Below are 20,825 nucleotides of genomic sequence, written 5' to 3'. Positions count from 1 at the left end.
TGCTCCGTTCCGTCGTCCACAAAAAAATATAACCTGTCCTATTCTTGTCCGTTTTGCAGACAAGAATAGGCATTTATATCAATGGCTGTCGATGCCGTTCCGCAAGTTGCGGAACGCACACGGACGCCATCCGTGTTTTCCAGATCCGTAATTTGCCGACCGCAAACGCAAAACACACAACGGTCTTGTGCATGAGGCCTAAGTCTGAGGACTGTCTAAGCTTTGAGATAATAAGTCTCTTGTCTGTCTGTGTTCTGAGGTAATAAGACTGAGGACTGTTCGAGCTCTGAGGTAATAACTCTGTGGACTGTCTGTGCTCTGAGATAATGAGTCATAGGACTGTCTTAGCTCTGAGGTAATAAGTCTCAGGACTGTCTTAGCTCTGAGATAATAAGTCTGAGGAGGTAATAAGTCTCAGGACTGTCTTAGCTCCGAGGTAATAAGTCTGAGGACTGTCTTAGCTCTGAGGTAATAAGTCTTAGGACTGTCTTAGCTCTGAGGTAATAAGTCTTAGGACTGTCTTAGCTCTGAGGTAATAAGTCTGAGGACTGTCTTAGCTCTGAGGTAATAAGTCTCAGGACTGTCTTAACTCTGAGATAATAAGTCTGAGCACTGTCTTAGCTCTGAGGTAATAAATCTCAGGACTGTCTTAGCTCTGAGAAAATAAGTCTTAGGACTGTCTGAGCTCCGAGGTAATAAGTCTGAGCACTGTCTTAGCTCTGAGATAATAAGTCTTAGGACTGTCTGTGCTCTGAGGTAATAAGTCTTAGGACTGTCTTAGCTCTGAGGTAATAAGTCTGAGGACTGTCTTAGCTCTGAGGTAATAAGTCTTAGGACTGTCTTAGCTCTGAGGTAATAAGTCTGAGGACTGTCTTAGCTCTGAGGTAATAAGTCTTAGGACTGTCTTAGCTCTGAGGTAATAAGTCTGAGGACTGTCTTAGCTCTGAGATAATAAGTCTGAGGACTGTCTTAGCTCTGAGGTAATAAGTCTGAGGACTGTCTTAGCTCTGAGGTAATAAGTCTTAGGACTGTCTTAGCTCTGAGGTAATAAGTCTGAGGACTGTCTTAGCTCTGAGATAATAAGTCTGAAGACTGTCTTAGCTCTGAGATAATAAGTCTGAGGACTGTCTTAGCTCTGAGATAATAAGTCTGAGGACTGTCTTAGCTCTGAGATAATAAGTCTGAGGACTGTCTGTGCTCTGAGATAATAAGTCTGAGGACTGTCTGTGCTCTGAGATAATAAGTCTGAGGACTGTCTGTGCTCTGAGATAATAAGTCTGAGGACTGTCTTAGCTCTGAGATAATAAGTCTCAGCACTGTCTTAGCTCTGAGGTAATAAGTCTGAGGACTGTCTTTGCTCTGAGGTAATAAGTCTGAGGATTGTCTGTGCTCTGAGGTAATAAGTCTGAGGACTGTCTTAGCTCTGAGGTAATAAGTCTGAGGACTGTCTTAGCTCTGAGGTAATAAGTCTGAGGACTGTCTTAGCTCTGAGGTAATAAGTCTTAGGACTGTCTTAGCTCTGAGGTAATAAGTCTTAGGACTGTCTTAGCTCTGAGGTAATAAGTCTGAGGACTGTCTTAGCTCTGAGGTAATAAGTCTCAGGACTGTCTTAACTCTGAGATAATAAGTCTGAGCACTGTCTTAGCTCTGAGGTAATAAATCTCAGGACTGTCTTAGCTCTGAGAAAATAAGTCTTAGGACTGTCTGAGCTCCGAGGTAATAAGTCTGAGCACTGTCTTAGCTCTGAGATAATAAGTCTGAGGACTGTCTTTGGTCTGAGATAATAAGTCTTAGGACTGTCTTAGCTCTGAGGTAATAAGTCTTAGGACTGTCTTAGCTCTGAGGTAATAAGTCTGAGGACTGTCTTAGCTCTGAGGTAATAAGTCTTAGGACTGTCTTAGCTCTGAGGTAATAAGTCTGAGGACTGTCTTAGCTCTGAGGTAATAAGTCTTAGGACTGTCTTAGCTCTGAGGTAATAAGTCTGAGGACTGTCTTAGCTCTGAGATAATAAGTCTGAGGACTGTCTTAGCTCTGAGATAATAAGTCTGAGGACTGTCTTAGCTCTGAGATAATAAGTCTGAGGACTGTCTGTGCTCTGAGATAATAAGTCTGAGGACTGTCTGTGCTCTGAGATAATAAGTCTGAGGACTGTCTGTGCTCTGAGATAATAAGTCTGAGGACTGTCTTAGCTCTGAGATAATAAGTCTCAGCACTGTCTTAGCTCTGAGGTAATAAGTCTGAGGACTGTCTTTGCTCTGAGGTAATAAGTCTGAGGATTGTCTGTGCTCTGAGGTAATAAGTCTGAGGACTGTCTTAGCTCTGAGGTAATAAGTCTGAGGACTGTCTTAGCTCTGAGGTAATAAGTCTCAGGACTGTCTTAACTCTGAGATAATAAGTCTGAGCACTGTCTTAGCTCTGAGGTAATAAATCTCAGGACTGTCTTAGCTCTGAGAAAATAAGTCTTAGGACTGTCTGAGCTCCGAGGTAATAAGTCTGAGCACTGTCTTAGCTCTGAGATAATAAGTCTGAGGACTGTCTTAGGTCTGAGATAATAAGTCTTAGGACTGTCTGTGCTCTGAGGTAATAAGTCTCAGGACTATCTTAGCTCTGAAGTAATAAGTCTGAGCACTGTCTTAGCTCTGAGGTAATAAGTCTGAGCACTGTCTTTGCTCTGAGGTAATCAGTCTGAGGATTGTCTGTGCTCTGAGGTAATAAGTCTGAGGACTGTCTTAGCTCTGAGATAATAAGTCTCAGCACTGTCTTAGCTCTGAGGTAATAAGTCTGAGGACTGTCTGTGCTCTGAGGTAATAAGTCTGAGGACTGTCTTAGCTCTGAGATAATAAGTCTCAGCACTGTCTTAGCTCTGAGGTAATACGTCTGAGGACTGTCTTTAGCTCTGAGGTAATAAGTCTGAGGACTGTCTTTGCTCTGAGGTAATAAGTCTGAGGATTGTCTGTGCTCTGAGGTAATAAGTCTGAGGACTGTCTTAGCTCTGAGGTAATAAGTCTGAGGACTGTCTTTGCTCTGAGGTAATAAGTCTGAGGATTGTCTGTGCTCTGAGGTAATAAGTCTGAGGACTGTCTTAGCTCTGAGATAATAAGTCTCAGCACTGTCTTAGCTCTGAGGTAATAAGTCTGAGGACTGTCTGTGCGCTGAGGTAATAAGTCTGAGGACTGTCTTAGCTCTGAGATAATAAGTCTCAGCACTGTCTTAGCTCTGAGGTAATAAGTCTGAGCACTGTCTTAGCTCTGAGGTAATAAGTCTCAGGACTGTCTTAACTCTGAGATAATAAGTCTGAGCACTGTCTTAGCTCTGAGGTAATAAATCTCAGGACTGTCTTAGCTCTGAGAAAATAAGTCTGAGGATTGTCTGTGCTCTGAGGTAATAAGTCTGAGGACTGTCTTTAGCTCTGAGGTAATAAGTCTGAGGACTGTCTTTGCTCTGAGGTAATAAGTCTGAGGATTGTCTGTGCTCTGAGGTAATAAGTCTGAGGACTGTCTTAGCTCTGAGGTAATAAGTCTGAGGACTGTCTTAGCTCTGAGGTAATAAGTCTGAGGACTGTCTTAGCTCTGAGGTAATAAGTCTCAGGACTATCTTAGCTCTGAAGTAATAAGTCTGAGCACTGTCTTAGCTCTGAGGTAATAAGTCTGAGGACTGTCTGTGCTCTGAGATAATAAGTCTAAGCACTGTCTTAGCTCTGAGGTAATAAGTCTGAGGACTGTCTTTGCTCTGAGGTAATCAGTCTGAGGATTGCCTGTGCTCTGAGGTAATAAGTCTGAGGACTGTCTTAGCTCTGAGATAATAAGTCTCAGCACTGTCTTAGCTCTGAGATAATAAGTCTGAGGAGGTAATAAGTCTCAGGACTGTCTTAGCTCCGAGGTAATAAGTCTGAGGACTGTCTTAGCTCTGAGGTAATAAGTCTCAGCACTGTCTTAGCTCTGAGGTAATAAGTCTGAGGACTGTCTTTAGCTCTGAGGTAATAAGTCTGAGGACTGTCTTTGCTCTGAGGTAATAAGGCTGAGGATTGTCTGTGCTCTGAGGTAATAAGTCTGAGGACTGTCTTAGCTCTGAGGTAATAAGTCTGAGGACTGTCTTAGCTCTGAGGTAATAAGTCTGAGGACTGTCTTTGCTCTGAGGTAATAAGTCTGAGGATTGTCTGTGCTCTGAGGTAATAAGTCTGAGGACTGTCTTAGCTCTGAGATAATAAGTCTCAGCACTGTCTTAGCTCTGAGGTAATAAGTCTGAGGACTGTCTGTGCTCTGAGGTAATAAGTCTGAGGACTGTCTTAGCTCTGAGATAATAAGTCTCAGCACTGTCTTAGCTCTGAGGTAATAAGTCTGAGGACTGTCTTAGCTCTGAGGTAATAAGTCTGAGCACTGTCTTTGCTCTGAGGTAATAAGTCTGAGGACTGTCTTAGCTCTGAGATAATAAGTCTCAGCACTGTCTTAGCTCTGAGAAAATAAGTCTCAGGATTGTCTGTGCTCTGAGGTAATAAGTCTGAGGACTGTCTTGAGCTCTGAGATAATAAGTCTCAGCACTGTCTTAGCTCTGAGGTAATAAGTCTGAGGACTGTCTTTAGCTCTGAGGTAATAAGTCTGAGGACTGTCTTTGCTCTGAGGTAATAAGTCTGAGGATTGTCTGTGCTCTGAGGTAATAAGTCTGAGGACTGTCTTAGCTCTGAGATAATAAGTCTCAGCACTGTCTTAGCTCTGAGGTAATAAGTCTGAGGACTGTCTGTGCTCTGAGGTAATAAGTCTGAGGACTGTCTTAGCTCTGAGATAATAAGTCTCAGCACTGTCTTAGCTCTGAGGTAATAAGTCTGAGGACTGTCTTTAGCTCTGAGGTAATAAGTCTGAGGACTGTCTTTGCTCTGAGGTAATAAGTCTGAGGATTGTCTGTGCTCTGAGGTAATAAGTCTGAGGACTGTCTTAGCTCTGAGGTAATAAGTCTGAGGACTGTCTTAGCTCTGAGGTAATAAGTCTGAGGACTGTCTTAGCTCTGAGGTAATAAGTCTCAGGACTGTCTTAACTCTGAGATAATAAGTCTGAGCACTGTCTTAGCTCTGAGGTAATAAATCTCAGGACTGTCTTAGCTCTGAGAAAATAAGTCTTAGGACTGTCTGAGCTCCGAGGTAATAAGTCTGAGCACTGTCTTAGCTCTGAGATAATAAGTCTGAGGACTGTCTTAGGTCTGAGATAATAAGTCTTAGGACTGTCTGTGCTCTGAGGTAATAAGTCTCAGGACTATCTTAGCTCTGAAGTAATAAGTCTGAGCACTGTCTTAGCTCTGAGGTAATAAGTCTGAGGACTGTCTGTGCTCTGAGATAATAAGTCTGAGGACTGTCTGTGCTCTGAGATAATAAGTCTGAGGACTGTCTTAGCTCTGAGATAATAAGTCTCAGCACTGTCTTAGCTCTGAGGTAATAAGTCTGAGGACTGTCTTTGCTCTGAGGTAATCAGTCTGAGGATTGTCTGTGCTCTGAGGTAATAAGTCTGAGGACTGTCTTAGCTCTGAGATAATAAGTCTCAGCACTGTCTTAGCTCTGAGGTAATAAGTCTGAGGACTGTCTGTGCTCTGAGGTAATAAGTCTGAGGACTGTCTTAGCTCTGAGATAATAAGTCTCAGCACTGTCTTAGCTCTGAGGTAATAATTCTGAGGACTGTCTTTAGCTCTGAGGTAATAAGTCTGAGGACTGTCTTTGCTCTGAGGTAATAAGTCTGAGGATTGTCTGTGCTCTGAGGTAATAAGTCTGAGGACTGTCTTAGCTCTGAGATAATAAGTCTGAGCACTGTCTTAGCTCTGAGGTAATAAGTCTGAGCACTGTCTTTGCTCTGAGGTAATAAGTCTGAGGACTGTCTTAGCTCTGAGATAATAAGTCTCAGCACTGTCTTAGCTCTGAGAAAATAAGTCTCAGGATTGTCTGTGCTCTGAGGTAATAAGTCTCAGCACTGTCTTTGCTCTGAGGTAATAAGTCTTAGGACTGTCTTTGCTCTGAGGTAATAAGTCTTAGGACTGTCTTAGCTCTGAGGTAATAAGTCTGAGCACTGTCTTAGCTCTGAGGTGATAAGTCTCAGGACTGTCTTAACTCTGAGATAATAAGTCTGAGCACTGTCTTAGCTCTGAGGTAATAAATCTCAGGACTGTCTTAGCTCTGAGAAAATAAGTCTTAGGACTGTCTGAGCTCCGAGGTAATAAGTCTTAGGACTGTCTTAGCTATGAGGTAATAAGTCTGAGGACTGTCTTAGGTCTGAGATAATAAGTCTAAGGACTGTCTGTGCTTTGAAGTCTGAGGACTGTCTTAGCTCTGAAGTAATAAGTCTTAGGACTGTCTGTGCTCTGAGGTAATAAGTCTCAGGACTATCTTAGCTCTGAAGTAATAAGTCTGAGCACTGTCTTAGCTCTGAGGTAATACGTCTGAGGACTGTCTGTGCTCTGAGATAATAAGTCTGAGGACTGTCTGTGCTCTGAGATAATAAGTCTGAGGACTGTCTTAGCTCTGAGATAATAAGTCTGAGGATTGTCTGTGCTCTGAGGTAATAAGTCTCAGCACTGTCTTAGCTGTGAGGTAATAAGTCTGAGGACTGTCTTTGCTCTGAGGTAATAAGTCTGAGGATTGTCTGTGCTCTGAGGTAATAAGTCTGAGGACTGTCTTAGCTCTGAGATAATAAGTCTGAGCACTGTCTTAGCTCCGAGGTAATAAGTCTGAGCACTGTCTTAGCTCCGAGATAATAAGTCTGAGGACTGTCTTAGCTCTGAGGTAATAAGTCTGAGGACTATCTGAGCTCCGAGGTAATAAGTCTGAGCACTGTCTTAGCTCTGAGATAATAAGTCTGAGCACTGTCTTAGCTCTGAGAAAATAAGTCTGAGCACTGTCTTAGCTCTGAGAAAATAAGTCTGAGCACTGTCTTAGCTCTGAGATAATAAGTCTGAGCACTGTCTTAGCTCCGAGGTAATAAGTCTGAGCACTGTCTTAGCTCCGAGATAATAAGTCTGAGGACTGTCTTAGCTCTGAGGTAATAAGTCTGAGGACTATCTGAGCTCCGAGGTAATAAGTCTGAGCACTGTCTTAGCTCTGAGATAATAAGTCTGAGCACTGTCTTAGCTCTGAGATAATAAGTCTGAGCACTGTCTTAGCTCCGAGGTAATAAGTCTGAGCACTGTCTTAGCTCCGAGATAATAAGTCTGAGGACTGTCTTAGCTCTGAGGTAATAAGTCTGAGGACTATCTGAGCTCCGAGGTAATAAGTCTGAGCACTGTCTTAGCTCTGAGATAATAAGTCTGAGCACTGTCTTAGCTCTGAGATAATAAGTCTGAGCACTGTCTTAGCTCTGAGATAATAAGTCTGAGCACTGTCTTAGCTCTGAGATAATAAGTCTGAGCACTGTCTTAGCTCTGAGATAATAAGTCTGAGCACTGTCTTAGCTCTGAGATAATAAGTCTGAGCACTGTCTTAGCTCTGAGGTAATAAGTCTGAGGACTATCTGAGCTCCGAGATAATAAGTCTGAGGACTGTCTATGCTCTGAGGTAATAAGTCTGAGGACTGTCTGAGCTCTGAGGTAATAAGTCTGAGCACTGTCTTAGCTCTGAGATAATAAGTCTGAGCACTGTCTTAGCTCTGAGATAATAAGTCTGAGCACTGTCTTAGCTCTGAGGTAATAAGTCTGAGGACTATCTGAGCTCCGAGATAATAAGTCTGAGGACTGTCTTTGCTCTGAGGTAATAAGTCTGAGGACTGTCTTAGCTCCGAGGTAATAAGTCTGAGGACTGTCTTAGCTCCGAGGTAATAAGTCTGAGGACTGTCTTAGCTCTGAGGTAATAAGTCTGAGGATTGTCTGTGCTCTGAGATAATAAGTCTGAGGACTGTCTCAGCTTTGAGGTAATAAGTCTGAGGACTGTCTTAGCTCCGAGGTAATAAGTCTGAGGACTGTCTTAGCTCTGAGGTAATAAGTCTGAGGATTGTCTGTGCTCTGAGATAATAAGTCCGAGCACTGTCTTAGCTCTGAGATAATAAGTCTGAGGACTGTCTGAGCTCCGAGATAATAAGTCTGAGCACTGTCTGAGCTCCGAGGTAATGAGTCCTTTTGGAAAGCAGACATAATAAGTAGACCTTTGGTCCATTTTCTCTGAGATATTTGGATCATGGAAACTCCAGATCTATAAAACCACTAAAAAAAGACTCAATCTAATACAATTCTGTGGTTTTACAATCCGACTCCCGTCATAGCAGTCCGATTACTATAATGGACAGAACCTTTATAAGGTGGTCCTGCTGAGCGGACCCTGGTTAGATCTGTGTCTGGGAAAGCTGGGTGATAACCGTCCATCCTCTCCCATGGGGGGGGGGGGGGGGGTCACCCGGCTAGCCTTCTGAATGGGGGAGCTGTCTGTATGTGGTGAGAACAGGGCAGACCGACTCTAGGACGGGGGGTGACAACCCTGGTGGTGGGACTTGTCCTAGCAGCCATACTGGTTGTCACCTCTATTTATTGGGGTTCCTGGATTTTGGGGGATGCTGTTTAATAATGGCACAATGCTAACCCTCAGGGACGACAAACCTTCCACCGATTCGATAAATTCAACGCCAAGTATAACCCGGTGGGAGCGAGTGAGCTGAGAGACCTGTACCTGAAGACGGAGAACTACTTAGACGGAGAGTACTTCGCCCGGATTATCAAGGTGGGCCCACAATCACAGGGGAGCGACTGCGTCCAGCCCCTCTGGGAACAGCTCATCTTCCAGTCAGACTACCCAGAAATGGCGCCACGCCTGTTCACAGGTCACGTGTGGTATCGCAGTTAGGTCCCAGTGACATCAATGGAATTGAGCTGCAATACCAGACACAACCTGTGGACAGGGGTGGCGCTGTGTTTGGAAGAATGCAGCCATGTTTTCCTAATTCTGGACAATCCCTTTAAATATTCCCAAAAGGCCTAAAAGTGGGGCTGCAAATCAAAGTCAGAGGCCCCCAAAAATGGTAGTGTATGCTCATCCTGAGCTCATCCTGGCTGTCCCTATGAGGACTACTCTGCCATCTTTAAATGCATCTTAAAAACTTCTAATTTAGGGGTAGTCATGTTCCTGGTTTGTTCCTCCTGTTTTTTGTCCTTTTTGCAGTTTTCTTATTAATGCGTCCCCTGTCTGTGTGTCCAGGAAGTGGCCGGAGAGCTGGAGGACAGCAAGTACCAGTACACCGAGCCGCGGTTATCCATCTACGGCCGCTCCCCCGACGAGTGGGACATCCTGGCCAAGTGGTTCATCAAGCACAAGGTCTACTCCCCCAACATGCGCTGGCTCATCCAGGTGCCCCGCATCTTGTAAGTCCCTCCTGGATCAAACCCCAATCTAATACCCGTCAAATGAGAGCCTCTCTTATACTCCAGTCACACCCAAAGCTGCCGTTACCATAAGGGTGACTTCATCAGGAGTCACTCGAACATCACGTCCCCTCTCTGAACCTTTTATAGCTTCTTGTATCCACACTGTGCCAGTCACTACACCGACGCCTCTGCCCTGTGCCAGTCACTACACCGACACCTCTGCCCTGTGCCAGTCACTACACCTACGCCTCTACCCTGTGCCAGTCACTACACTGACACCTCTGCCCTGTGCCAGTCACTACACCGATGCCTCTGCCCTGAGCCAGTCACTACACCGTTGCCTGTGCCCTGTGCCAGTCACTACACCGATGCCTGTGCCCTGTGCCAGTCACTACACTGATGCCTCTGCCCTGTGCCAGTCACTACACCAATGCCTCAGTCCTGTGCCAGTCACTACACCGAGGTCTCAGTCCTGTGCCAGTCACTACAGGTGGGCACATACTAATAACACGTGGGCACATACTAATAGATGCCTCTGCCCTGTGCCAGTCACTACACCGATGACTCAGTCCTGTGCCAGTCACTACACCGAGGTCTCAGTCCTGTGCCAGTCACTACATCGAGATCTCAGTCCTGTGCCAGTCACTACACCGATGCCTCAGTCCTGTGCCAGTCACTACACCGATGCCTCAGTCCTGTGCCAGTCACTACACCGATGCCTCAGTCCTGTGCCAGTCACTACACCGATGCCTCAGTCCTGTGCCAGTCACTACACCGAGGTCTCAGTCCTGTGCCAGTCACTACACCGAGGTCTCAGTCCTGTGCCAGTCACTACACCGAGGTCTCAGTCCTGTGCCAGTCACTACACCGAGGTCTCAGTCCTGTGCCAGTCACTACACCGAGGTCTCAGTCCTGTGCCAGTCACTAGACCGAGGTCTCAGTCCTGTGCCAGTCACTAGACCGAGGTCTCAGTCCTGTGCCAGTCACTAGACCGAGGTCTCAGTCCTGTGCCAGTCACTAGACCGAGGTCTCAGTCCTGTGCCAGTCACTAGACCGAGGTCTCAGTCCTGTGCCAGTCACTAGACCGAGGTCTCAGTCCTGTGCCAGTCACTAGACCGAGGTCTCAGTCCTGTGCCAGTCACTACACCGAGGTCTCAGTCCTGTGCCAGTCACTACACCGAGGTCTCAGTCCTGTGCCAGTCACTAGACCGAGGTCTCAGTCCTGTGCCAGTCACTACACCGAGGTCTCAGTCCTGTGCCAGTCACTACACCGAGGTCTCAGTCCTGTGCCAGTCACTACACCGAGGTCTCAGTCCTGTGCCAGTCACTACACCGAGGTCTCAGTCCTGTGCCAGTCACTACACCGAGGTCTCAGTCCTGTGCCAGTCACTACACCGAGGTCTCAGTCCTGTGCCAGTCACTACACCGAGGTCTCAGTCCTGTGCCAGTCACTACACCGAGGTCTCAGTCCTGTGCCAGTCACTACACCGAGGTCTCAGTCCTGTGCCAGTCACTACACCGAGGTCTCAGTCCTGTGCCAGTCACTACACCGAGGTCTCAGTCCTGTGCCAGTCACTACACCGAGGTCTCAGTCCTGTGCCAGTCACTACACCGAGGTCTCAGTCCTGTGCCAGTCACTACACCGAGGTCTCAGTCCTGTGCCAGTCACTACACCGAGGTCTCAGTCCTGTGCCAGTCACTACACCGAGGTCTCAGTCCTGTGCCAGTCACTACACCGAGGTCTCAGTCCTGTGCCAGTCACTACACCGAGGTCTCAGTCCTGTGCCAGTCACTACACCGAGGTCTCAGTCCTGTGCCAGTCACTACACCGAGGTCTCAGTCCTGTGCCAGTCACTACACCGAGGTCTCAGTCCTGTGCCAGTCACTACACCGAGGTCTCAGTCCTGTGCCAGTCACTACACCGAGGTCTCAGTCCTGTGCCAGTCACTACACCGAGGTCTCAGTCCTGTGCCAGTCACTACACCGAGGTCTCAGTCCTGTGCCAGTCACTACACCGAGGTCTCAGTCCTGTGCCAGTCACTACACCGAGGTCTCAGTCCTGTGCCAGTCACTACACCGAGGTCTCAGTCCTGTGCCAGTCACTACACCGAGGTCTCAGTCCTGTGCCAGTCACTACACCGAGGTCTCAGTCCTGTGCCAGTCACTACACCGAGGTCTCAGTCCTGTGCCAGTCACTACACCGAGGTCTCAGTCCTGTGCCAGTCACTACACCGAGGTCTCAGTCCTGTGCCAGTCACTACACCGATGCCTCTGCCCTGAGCCAGTCACTATACTGATGCCTCTGCCCTGTGCCAGTCACTACACCGACGCCTCTGCCCTGTGCCAGTCACTACACTGATGCCTCTGCCCTGTGCCAGTCACTACACTGATGCCTCTGCCCTGTGCCAGTCACTACACTGATGCCTCTGCCCTTTGGCAGTCACTACACTGATGCCTCTGCCCTTTGGCAGTCACTACACTGATGCCTCTGCCCTTTGGCAGTCACTACACCGATGCCTCTGCCCTTTGGCAGTCACTACACCGATGCCTGTGCCCTGTGCCAGTCACTACACCGAGGCCTCAGTCCTGTGCCAGTCACTGCGTTGGTCGCACGTCCACCATACAATGGAATGAGCCGCCTCTCCCGACACTGCGGTGGAATCACTGTGCTATCACTGACCCTTCTCTCTGTGCCTCCTTTTCCACTACCCTCATCATCCCTCCATCTCCACCCCACTCCACGCATCGTAATGCGCTTCATCCCTGCGCAGACACTGAGGAATATGATGGCGGTATAGAAATCGGAGGAATATGATGGCGGTATAGAAATCAGAGGAATATGATGGCGGTATAGAAATCAGAGGAATATGATGGCGGTATAGAAATCAGAGGAATATGATGGCGGTATAGAAATCAGAGGAATATGATGGCGGTATAGAAATCAGAGGAATATGATGGCGGTATAGAAATCAGAGGAATATGATGGCGGTATAGAAATCAGAGGAATATTACTGCAGCCTCTGCACTTACTGGATGCCCTTAATTATAGAGGAAATGCACTTCATGCTTCCTGTGGTTAAGAAACCTGATGCAATTGCAATAAAAAACTGTCTCTCTGGGCCATTACCACAGGGCGACGAGGCGCCCATCACCCGTCCCATCACCCATCCCATCACCCGTCCCATCACCCGTCCCATCACCGCCCGCCTCGTCTGCTGCTCTTACAGATTGGGAAGATGCATTGACTGTAATGAGGCCTCACTGCCGCCCAGTGGTAGGTCCTGGGAACTGCAATTACTGTTGGTTTGAAATCCATCAGTTGACATCTACAAGCGGACTTTGCCAGGAGACTGCGCCGAGGGGCAACTAATAACACGTGGGCACATACTAATAACAGGTGGGCACATATTAATAATATGGTGGGCACATACTAATAATATGGTGGGCACATACTAATAACACGTGGGCACATACTAATAATACGGTGGACACATACTAATAACAGGTGGGCACATACTAATAATACGGTGGGCACATACTAATAACAGGTGGGCACATACTAATAATACGGTGGGCACATACTAATAACACGTGGGCACATACTAATAACACGTGGGCACATACTAATAACACGGTGGGCACATACTAATAACAGGTGGGCACATACTAATAATACGGTGGACACATACTAATAATATATGGGCACATACTAATAACATATGGGCACATACTAATAACATATGGGCATATACTAATAACATGTAGGCACATACTAATAACATGTGGTCACATATTAATAATATGGTGGGCACATATTAATAATATGGTGGGCACATACTAATAATATGGTGGGCACATACTAATAACATATGGGCACATACTAATAACAAGTGGGCACATACTAATAACAGGTGGGCACATATTAATAATATGGTGGGCACATGCTAATAACACGTGGGCACATGCTAATAACACGTGGGCACATGCTAATAACACGTGGGCACATGCTAATAACACATGGGCACATGCTAATAACACGTGGGCACATGCTAATAACACGTGGGCACATGCTAATAACACGTGGGCACATGCTAATAACAGGTGGGCACATGCTAATAACAGGTGGGCACATGCTAATAACAGGTGGGCACATGCTAATAACAGGTGGGCACATGCTAATAACAGGTGGGCACACGCTAATAACACGTGGGCACACGCTAATAACACATGGGCACATGCTAATAACACGTGGGCACATGCTAATAACAGGTGGGCACATGCTAATAACAGGTGGGCACATGCTAATAACAGGTGGGCACATGCTAATAACAGGTGGGCACACGCTAATAACAGGTGGGCACACGCTAATAACACGTGGGCACACGCTAATAACAGGGGGCACACGCTAATAACACATGGGCACATGCTAATAACAGGTGGGCACATGCTAATAACACGTGGGCACACACTAATAACACGTGGGCACACACTAATAATGCTAGTGAATTAACGTCCGCTTCTTCTCTCCCAGTGACATCTTCAGATCCAAGAAGATTCTCCCAGATTTTGGTAAAATGTTAGAAAATATTTTCTTGCCGCTGTTTGAGGCGACGATTAACCCTTCAGATCACAAGGAGCTCTACCTCTTCCTCAACTACGTAAGTCCCGGGAGACCTCCTTCCTCCGTTGATATCGCTCCAGGGCCCTCGATGATCAGGACCTTTGTGATTCCAGGTCACCGGCTTCGACAGCGTTGACGATGAGTCCAAACACAACGACCACATGTTCTCCAACAAGAGTCCGACCCCCGACCAGTGGACGCACGAGCAGAACCCCCCGTACAGCTACTACCTGTACTACATGTACGGCAACATCATGCTGCTCAACAACCTGCGCAGGTAAGTGACCCCCGAGCGCTCCTTAATGGCGGGGCCGGAACTGCTGAGGGTTTGCTACGGGTTTCACTCAATCCGAGGCACGCTACGTGTACATGGCTGCAGCAGGGGGCAGCTATAGAGGTTTCAGAAGAACACGAGCATAGCCTGAGGGGCCCAAAGACCTGCCGGCCCCCAGTATTACACACAGCACGTGGTGGGGGCAGCTATAGAGGTTTCAGAAGAACAGGAGCATAGCCTGAGGGGCCCAGAGACCTGCCGGCCCCCAGTATTACACAGGGCACATGGTGGGGGCAGCTATAGAGGTTTCAGAAGAACATGAGCATAGCCTGAGGGCCCAAAGACCTGCCGGCCCCCAGTATTACACACAGCACGTGGTGGGGGCAGCTATAGAGGTTTCAGAAGAACAGGAGCATAGCCTGAGGGGCCCAGAGACCTGCCGGCCCCCAGTATTACACAGGGCACATGGTGGGGGCAGCTATAGAGGTTTCAGAAGAACATGAGCATAGCCTGAGGGCCCAAAGACCTGCCGGCCCCCAGTATTACACACAGCACGTGGTGGGGGCAGCTATAGAGGTTTCAGAAGAACACGAGCATAGCCTGAGAGGCCCAAAGACCTGCCGGCCCCCAGTATTACACATGGCACATGGTGGGGGAAGCTATATCGGTTTCAGAAAAACAGGAGCATAGCCTGAGGGGCCCAAATACCTGCTGGTCCCCAGTATTACACACGGCACATGGTGGGGGCAGCTATAGAGGTTTCAGAAGAACATGAGCATAGCCTGAGAGGCCCAAAGACATGCCGGCCCCCAGTATTGCTCAGGGCACATGATGGGGGCAGCTATATCGGTTTCAGAAGAACACAAGCATAGCCTGAGGGACCCAAAGACCTGCCGGTCCTCAGTATTACACACAGCAAATGGTGGGGGCAGCTATATCGGTTTCAGAAGAACAGGAGCATAGCCTGAGGGGCCCAAAGACCTGCAGGCCCCCAGTATTATACACAGCACATAGTGGGGGCAGCTATAGAGGTTTCAGAAGAAAACGAGCATAGCCTGAGGGGCCCAAAGACCTGCTGGCCCCCAGTATTACACAGGGAACATGATGGGGGCAGCTATAGAGGTTTCAGAAGAAAACGAGCATAGCCTGAGGGGCCCAAAGACCTGCCGGTCCCCAGTATTACACAGGGCACATGATGGGGGCAGCTATAGAGGTTTCAGAAGAACACGAGCATAGCCTGAGGGGCCCAAAGACCTGCCGCCCCCAGTATTACACATGGCACATGGTGGGGGCAGCTATAGAGGTTTCAGAAGAACACGAGCATAGCCTGAGAGGCCCAAAGACCTGCAGGCCCCCAGTATTACACATGGCACATGGTGGGGGCAGCTATAGAGGTTTCAGAAGAAAACGAGCATAGCCTGAGAGGCCCAAAGACCTGAAGGCCCCCAGTATTACACACGGCACATGGTGGGGGCAGCTATAGAGGTTTCAGAAGAAAACGAGCATAGCCTGAGGGGCCCAAAGACCTGCCGGCCCCCAGTATTACACATGGCACATGGTGGAGGCAGCTATAGAGGTTTCAGAAGAGCACAAGCATAGCCTGAGAGGCCCAAAGACCTGCCGGCCCCCAGTATTACACATGGCACATGGTGGGGGCAGCTATAGAGGTTTCAGAAGAGCACAAGCATAGCCTGAGAGGCCCAAAGACCTGCCGGCCCCCAGTATTACACATGGCACATGGTGGGGGCAGCTATAGAGGTTTCAGAAGAGCACAAGCATAGCCTGAGGGGCCCAAAGACCTGCCAGCCCCCAGTATTACACAGGGCACATGGTGGGGGCAGCTATAGAGGTTTCAGAAGCAAACGAGCATAGCCTGTGGGGCCCAAAGACCTGCCGGCCCCCAGTATTACACACGGCACATGGTGGGGGCAGCTATAGAGGTTTCAGAAGAACAAGAGCATAGCCTGAGGGGCCCAAAGACCTGAAGGCCCCCAGTATTACACACGGCACATGGTGGGGGCAGCTATAGAGTTTTCAGAAGAAAACGAGCATAGCCTGAGGGGCCCAAAGACCTGCCGCCCCCCAGTATTACACATGGCACATGGTGGGGGCAGCTATAGAGGTTTCAGAAGAGCACAAGCATAGCCTGAGGGGCCCAAAGACCTGCCGGCCCCCAGTATTACACATGCCCCTGAGTTTCAGCCCTATTATTATCATCGTAGTTCTAGAGAATCCCGTTAGATGCTATCTTCCTGGATTCTGTAGACTGGAGCCTCTAGCTTCCCAAATCCAGAAGTATGTGACCCCCACTGATCTCTGGAATAAAGCATCTCTGGGCCACGCTCTTCACTTCTGGGGCCCCTTTGCACTAGAGACTGGCGGGGCCCCGACTGTTCTGATGGGAAGTCGTCGCTGTCCTCTGGAAGGTTTGCAATGACCAAAGGTTTTCCGTTTCTTCGTCTTCCAGGGAGAGGGGGATGAGCACCTTCCTGTTCCGGCCGCACTGCGGGGAAGCCGGCTCCATCACACATCTGGTGTCCGCTTTTATAACCGCTGATAACATTTCTCATGGATTAAATCTCAAAAAGGTAAAAAGTACAAGCTTTAAGCCAGGCCTTTCAGACAATCGTGCTGCAGAATGCTGGGAGTTGTAGTGCTGCTTTTTGCAAATTAAATGCGTCTTCTGCACTATACAGAGAGTATACCGCTCCCCTGTACCTCCAGGTAATACAGGATCAGGCTGCGTTCTTAAAGGGCCAGTCCACAATAAATAATAATTATAGTATAATAAAAAGTTCTACAACTTTCTAATATATTTGGTATTTGGATTTCTCACCATTTTCAAGATCTCTGCTTGGTGTCAGTGAATAGCTATAGCCAGTTGATATTCACAGGCTGAAAACCTTCCTGGGGCGTTGATGGGGTCTCAAAAGATCCGGGCCCAAGCCCCAATACATATCCCCCCCCCCTGGAGCCCCCACAGTGTTATCCTGCTGCTCGCTGTGCCCCCCCAATACCCCAAATACTATCCTGAAGAAGAATTAGTGCCCCCGTAGTAATAGTGCCCCTCATAGTAATAGTGCCCCCATAGTAATAGTGCCCCTATAGTAATAGTGCCCCTCATAGTAATAGTGCCCCTCATAGTAATAGTGCCCCCATAGTAATAGTGCCCCTCATAGTAATAGTGCCCCTCATAGTAATAGTGCCCCTCATAGTAATAGTGCCCCTCATAGTAATAGTGCCCCCATAGTAATAGTGCCCCTCATAGTAATAGTGCCCCTCATAGTAATAGTGCCCCTCATAGTAATAGTGCCCCCATAGTAATAGTGCCCCTCATAGTCCCACCAATAGTAATTCCCTTCTAGACTGCCCATATTAGTAATACTGCCCCCTACAGAGCCCCCAACAGTCCAACAGTGATAGTGCCCCCCAAGAGTGCCCCCATTAGTAGAAGAGCCCCCAGTATTAATAATGCCCTTACAGAGCCCCCAGTAGAAATAATTCCCCCTAATGTTCCCCCAGTGGTAATAAAGCTCTCTGCAGACCCCTCAGTAGTAATAAGACCCCCATAGTGCTCTTAGTAGAAATAAGATGGATTTATAAGTCCGTCCTATAAAGCCTGCAGTAGTAATAAGAACGCCTATAATGTCCCCTAGATTAATACCCCTGCAGTGCCCCCAGTATTTATATCACCCCCTACTGTTATAATGCCCCCTGCAGTGCCCCCTGTAGTTATATTCATCCCTCCACCATACAGTCCTATGTAAATATCACACCATCTCTCCTGCCCCCTCCAAAATACAGTCCTGTGTAAATAACATCACTCCCCTCCCTTCAGCCCTTCCAACATAGAGCCCCATGTAAATAACATCACCTCCTCCATAGCCGCCTTCAACATACAGTCCTAAGTAAATAAAATCGCCCCCCTCTCCAGCTGCCTCCAACATGTAATCCCATGTTAACATCACCCCCTCAACATTCAGTCCCATGTAAATAACATAACTCCCCCCACCAGCCACCTTCAATATACAGTCCCATGTAAATAACATCACTCCCTCCCCAGGTAACATCACCCCCTCCCCAGCCCCCTCCAACACACAGTCCCATGTAAATAACATCTCTCCCTTCAGCACTAACATACAGTCCCAGTTACACTTACCTCTCCTCATGTAGCAGACCTCACCGCAGCTTCTTCCCCTTTCCACTGCTGTCCTCTCCTGCACTGGTCACATGATGGTGACATCATCACAGGTCCTTCTCAACAACTGCTTGTTTTACTGGTCACATGACCTGTGATGTCATCACAGGTCCTTCAGCTCTTCCAGTGCATTAGATTGGATTGCCGTCCTGAGGACTTACAGTTGTATCTAGCTGGCCGGCAGGACATTCGGGGTCTGGGACAAAACATCAGAGGCCCCGAATGTTTTAACCTAGCAACGCCCCTGAATGAGGGTTTGCCACAGACTCCAGACTGATACATTGTAACGAATTATCAGGACGTGAGGAGAACTGTGTCCAGTCCAGACAATCCTCAGGAGGGGTTACACAGGTTTAAAGCACATGGCTGTAAACAAGAATGTTCTCATTCACTGACACCAAGCAGAGATCTGGAGAAGAGTTAGGAATGAATGATCCTGATAGGGGTCTCTGAGCTCCCGTTCTCACTGCAGCCGTCGCCCCTCTTCTCTCCCATAGAGCCCCGTCTTGCAGTATCTCTACTACTTGGCGCAAATTCCCATCGCGATGTCTCCTCTCAGCAACAACAGCCTGTTCCTCGAATATTCCAAGAACCCTCTGCGGGAATTCCTGCACAAAGGCCTGGTGGTGTCCCTGTCCACAGACGACCCCATGCAGTTCCATTACACCAAGGTGGGTGCAGGGAGAAAGTAAGGGTGACCCCTGCTGTGCCCGTACCGTGCAGCCCAGGGTGCAGGCGGGTCCCCTATAGAGGTGATATACCGAGGCCACATCGAAATACCGCACATCATAGCAGCATATGCCCCACCTCCTGAAATCCTCTGTGCTGCTGGGAGGACCCTGCTCCTTCCACTATGTACCTCTCAGCCTGTGACCTCCACAAGATTAGCCCACTGCTCTCCTGAAATCCTCTGTGCTGCTGGGAGGACCCTGCTCCTTCCACTATGTAACTCTCAGTCTGTGACCTCCACAAGATCAGCACACTCCTCTCCTGAAATCCTCTGTGCTGCTGGGAAGACTGCTGGATCAGCACACTCCTCTCCTGAAATCCTCTGTACTGCTGGGAGGACCCTCCTTCTTCCACTATGTAACACTCATCCTGTGACCTCCACAGGATCAGCACACTGCTCTCCTGAAATCCTCTGTGCTGCTGGGAGGACCCTGCTCCTTCCACTATCTAACTCTCAGCCTGTGACCTCCACAAGATCAGCACACTCCTCTCCTGAAATCCTCTGTGCTGCTGGGAGGACCCTGCTCCTTCCACTATGTACCTCTCAGCCTGTGACCTCCACAAGATCAGCACACTGCTCTCCTGAAATCCTCTGTGCTGCTGGGAGAACCCTCCTTCTTCCACTATGTAACACTCATCCTGTGACCTCCACAGTATCAGCACACTGCTCTCCTGAAATCATCTGTGCTGCTGGGACCCTGCTCCTTCCACTATGTAACTCTCAGCCTGTGACCTCCACAGGATCAGCACACTGCTCTCCTGAAATCCTCTGTGCTGCTGGGAGGACCCTGCTCCTTCCACTATGTAACTCTCATCCTGTGACCTCCACAAGATCAGCACACTCCTCTCCTGAAATCCTCTGTGCTGCTGGGAAGACTGCTGGATCAGCACACTGCTCTCCTGAAATCCTCTGTACTGCTGGGAGGACCCTCCTTCTTCCACTATGTAACACTCATCCTGTGGCCTCCACAACATCAGCACACTCCTCTCCTCTCCAGCCCAGGGTGCAGGCAGGTCCCCTATAGAGGTGATATACCGAGGCCACATCGAAATACCGCACATCATAGCAGCATATGCCCCACCTCCTGAAATACTCTGTGCTGCTGGGAGGACCCTGCTCCTTCCACTATGTAACTCTCAGCCTGTGACCTCCACAAGATCAGCATACTCCTCTCCTGAAATCTTCTGTGCTGCTGGGACCCTGCTCCTTCCACTATGTAACTCTCAGCCTGTGACCTCCACAGGATCAGCGCACTCCTATCCTGAAACCCTCTGTGCTGCTGGGAGGACCCTGCTCCTTCCACTATGTAACTCTCAGCCTGTGACCTCCACAAGATCAGCACACTGCTCCCCTGAAATCCTCTGTGCTGCTGGGAGGACCCTGCTCCTTCCACTATGTAACACTCATCCTGTGACCTCCACAGGATCAGCACACTGCTCTCCTGAAATCCTCTGTGCTGCTGGGAGGACCCTGCTCCTTCCACTATGTAACTCTCAGCCTGTGACCTCCACAAGATCAGCGCACTGCTCTCCTGAAACCCTCTGTGCTGCTGGGAGGACCCTGCTCCTTCCACTATGTAACTCTCAGCCTGTGACCTCCACAAGATCAGCACACTCCTCCCCTGAAATCCTCTGTGCTACTGGGAGGACCCTGCTCCTTCCACTATGTAACTCTCAGCCTGTGA

General features: G+C 48.6%; 1 protein-coding gene across 3 annotated transcripts in view; it reads left to right on the top strand.

Moving 5' to 3' along the window:
• Positions 1-20,825, top strand: part of AMPD3 (adenosine monophosphate deaminase 3) — a 64,086-nt gene that overhangs the window by 39,930 nt on the left and 3,331 nt on the right. For all 3 annotated transcript variants that reach the window (XM_044270971.1, XM_044270969.1, XM_044270972.1), the window contains exons 8-13: positions 8,546-8,677; positions 9,152-9,315; positions 13,850-13,976; positions 14,053-14,216; positions 16,681-16,801; positions 18,909-19,082. In XM_044270971.1, coding sequence (XP_044126906.1) covers positions 8,546-8,677; positions 9,152-9,315; positions 13,850-13,976; positions 14,053-14,216; positions 16,681-16,801; positions 18,909-19,082 — 882 coding nt within the window. The remainder of the gene's footprint in view (positions 1-8,545; positions 8,678-9,151; positions 9,316-13,849; positions 13,977-14,052; positions 14,217-16,680; positions 16,802-18,908; positions 19,083-20,825) is intronic.

Source organism: Bufo gargarizans, chromosome 10, assembly GCF_014858855.1.
Source record: "Bufo gargarizans isolate SCDJY-AF-19 chromosome 10, ASM1485885v1, whole genome shotgun sequence".
Classification (NCBI taxonomy): domain Eukaryota; kingdom Metazoa; phylum Chordata; class Amphibia; order Anura; family Bufonidae; genus Bufo; species Bufo gargarizans.
This window is presented reverse-complemented; position numbering and strand designations above follow the sequence as displayed.